This window comes from Triticum dicoccoides, unplaced genomic scaffold, assembly GCF_002162155.2.
Source record: "Triticum dicoccoides isolate Atlit2015 ecotype Zavitan unplaced genomic scaffold, WEW_v2.0 scaffold54463, whole genome shotgun sequence".
NCBI lineage: Eukaryota > Viridiplantae > Streptophyta > Magnoliopsida > Poales > Poaceae > Triticum > Triticum dicoccoides.
The window spans coordinates 65,872-67,080 of record NW_021280784.1 but is presented as its reverse complement, the minus strand read 5'-3'; the positions used below and the strand labels follow the sequence as shown (position 1 = coordinate 67,080).

The window sequence follows — 1,209 nt, the reverse complement described above, 5'->3', positions numbered from 1 at the left end:
GGCGGTGATGACGATGGCACTAGCAGTGTCCTCGAAGGACATGCATCCCAGGTCGTCGTCCAGCTTATCCAATAGATTTTGGTTTTAGATTAAGTTACTTCCATATAGTTTGCTTGTGATATATCCGAACTGCAATAAAATTTGGAATTTTAATAGTTGAAAATAGGGGAGAAATGGGTGATAGCATTTGGTGGTTAGGCATCTACTGACCACACATATGTGTGGACAATGGGGTCGTCCATTTGGGTATTACCCTCTAAGATGCCCTTAGATTCAATATGTTGGTGCACGAGAGTGAATGACATACGTGTTGTTGGGAGACAGTGTGACGGGGATCATAAGCTAACTGCCGAGTAAGATTACAATGGACGAACAATCTGCAGAAAGAACTCTGTCAAATACTGGTTTTATGGCTGGGCCTTGATTGTAGTACTATATGGCTACGGCGACTGGACGAAGACCAAGGGAGCATAGACGAACAATATTATAGCTGGGTACAGGTCAATATTTATGGAAGGCATTAATTGCACGATTCCCCCTCTGATCGTTCTTCCCCTCACATCTCTTTCTCACTTCTATCCCCGCCTTCCACAGATCTGATCCACTCCGCCCACCTTCCCGTCGTCCTTGGCCTGGTGATGAGGAGCTCCACGGCTCCCATGGCCGCGGCATCGCTCGTACTGCTGCTGGTGTCGCTGGCGGCGGCGGACATCCAGATACCCTACAGGGAGAGGAGCGAGGACGAGACGCGGCGGATCTTCGTGGAGTGGAAGGCCAAATACGGGAGGAGCTACGACTCCATCCGCGAGGAGGAGCGCCAGTACGCGATCTTCAAGGACAACCTGCTGCGGAAGATCGATCAGCAGAGCGCCGCCGGGATCCAGCGGCAACTCAACAATTTCTCCGACCACACCCATGGTGAGGAGTTCAGAGCCTTTCGCCCATGTTACATTCCACTAGATGGCTACGGCGACTGGACGAAGACCAAGGCAGCGTGGATTGCATACATACTGTTTGTTTCTACTTTCATTGTTGTTCTTGCATTTTGTAAATTGCATGCATAGTCCTGCGACTAGTATATTTCTGTTGGATGTAAATCCTCGATTGACTCAGATTTATTTGTAGATTTTTATTGGTCATCTGGAATAGGTTGTCATGTGGGAACAGTTTGTCATAGACACATCACACATTTTTTTGCGGGGTAACAAA

The 1,209-nt window shown here is 48.2% G+C and overlaps 1 protein-coding gene across 1 annotated transcript; it reads left to right on the top strand.

Annotated features, from left to right (window-relative positions):
- The first annotated feature begins 551 nt into the window (after window positions 1-551).
- Window positions 552-1,160, top strand: LOC119346904 (oryzain alpha chain-like). Its single transcript, XM_037615998.1, has one exon. It carries the CDS (start codon window positions 639-641, stop codon window positions 1,062-1,064), a length of 426 nt encoding a protein of 141 aa, XP_037471895.1. The 5' UTR covers window positions 552-638; the 3' UTR covers window positions 1,065-1,160.
- The last annotated feature ends 49 nt before the right edge of the window (window positions 1,161-1,209 follow it).

Excerpts from the sequence above, each read along its gene's own strand:
- LOC119346904 (XM_037615998.1), top strand. The coding sequence starts at position 639 with ATGAGGAGCTCCACGGCTCCCATGGCCGCGGCATCGCTCGTACTGCTG.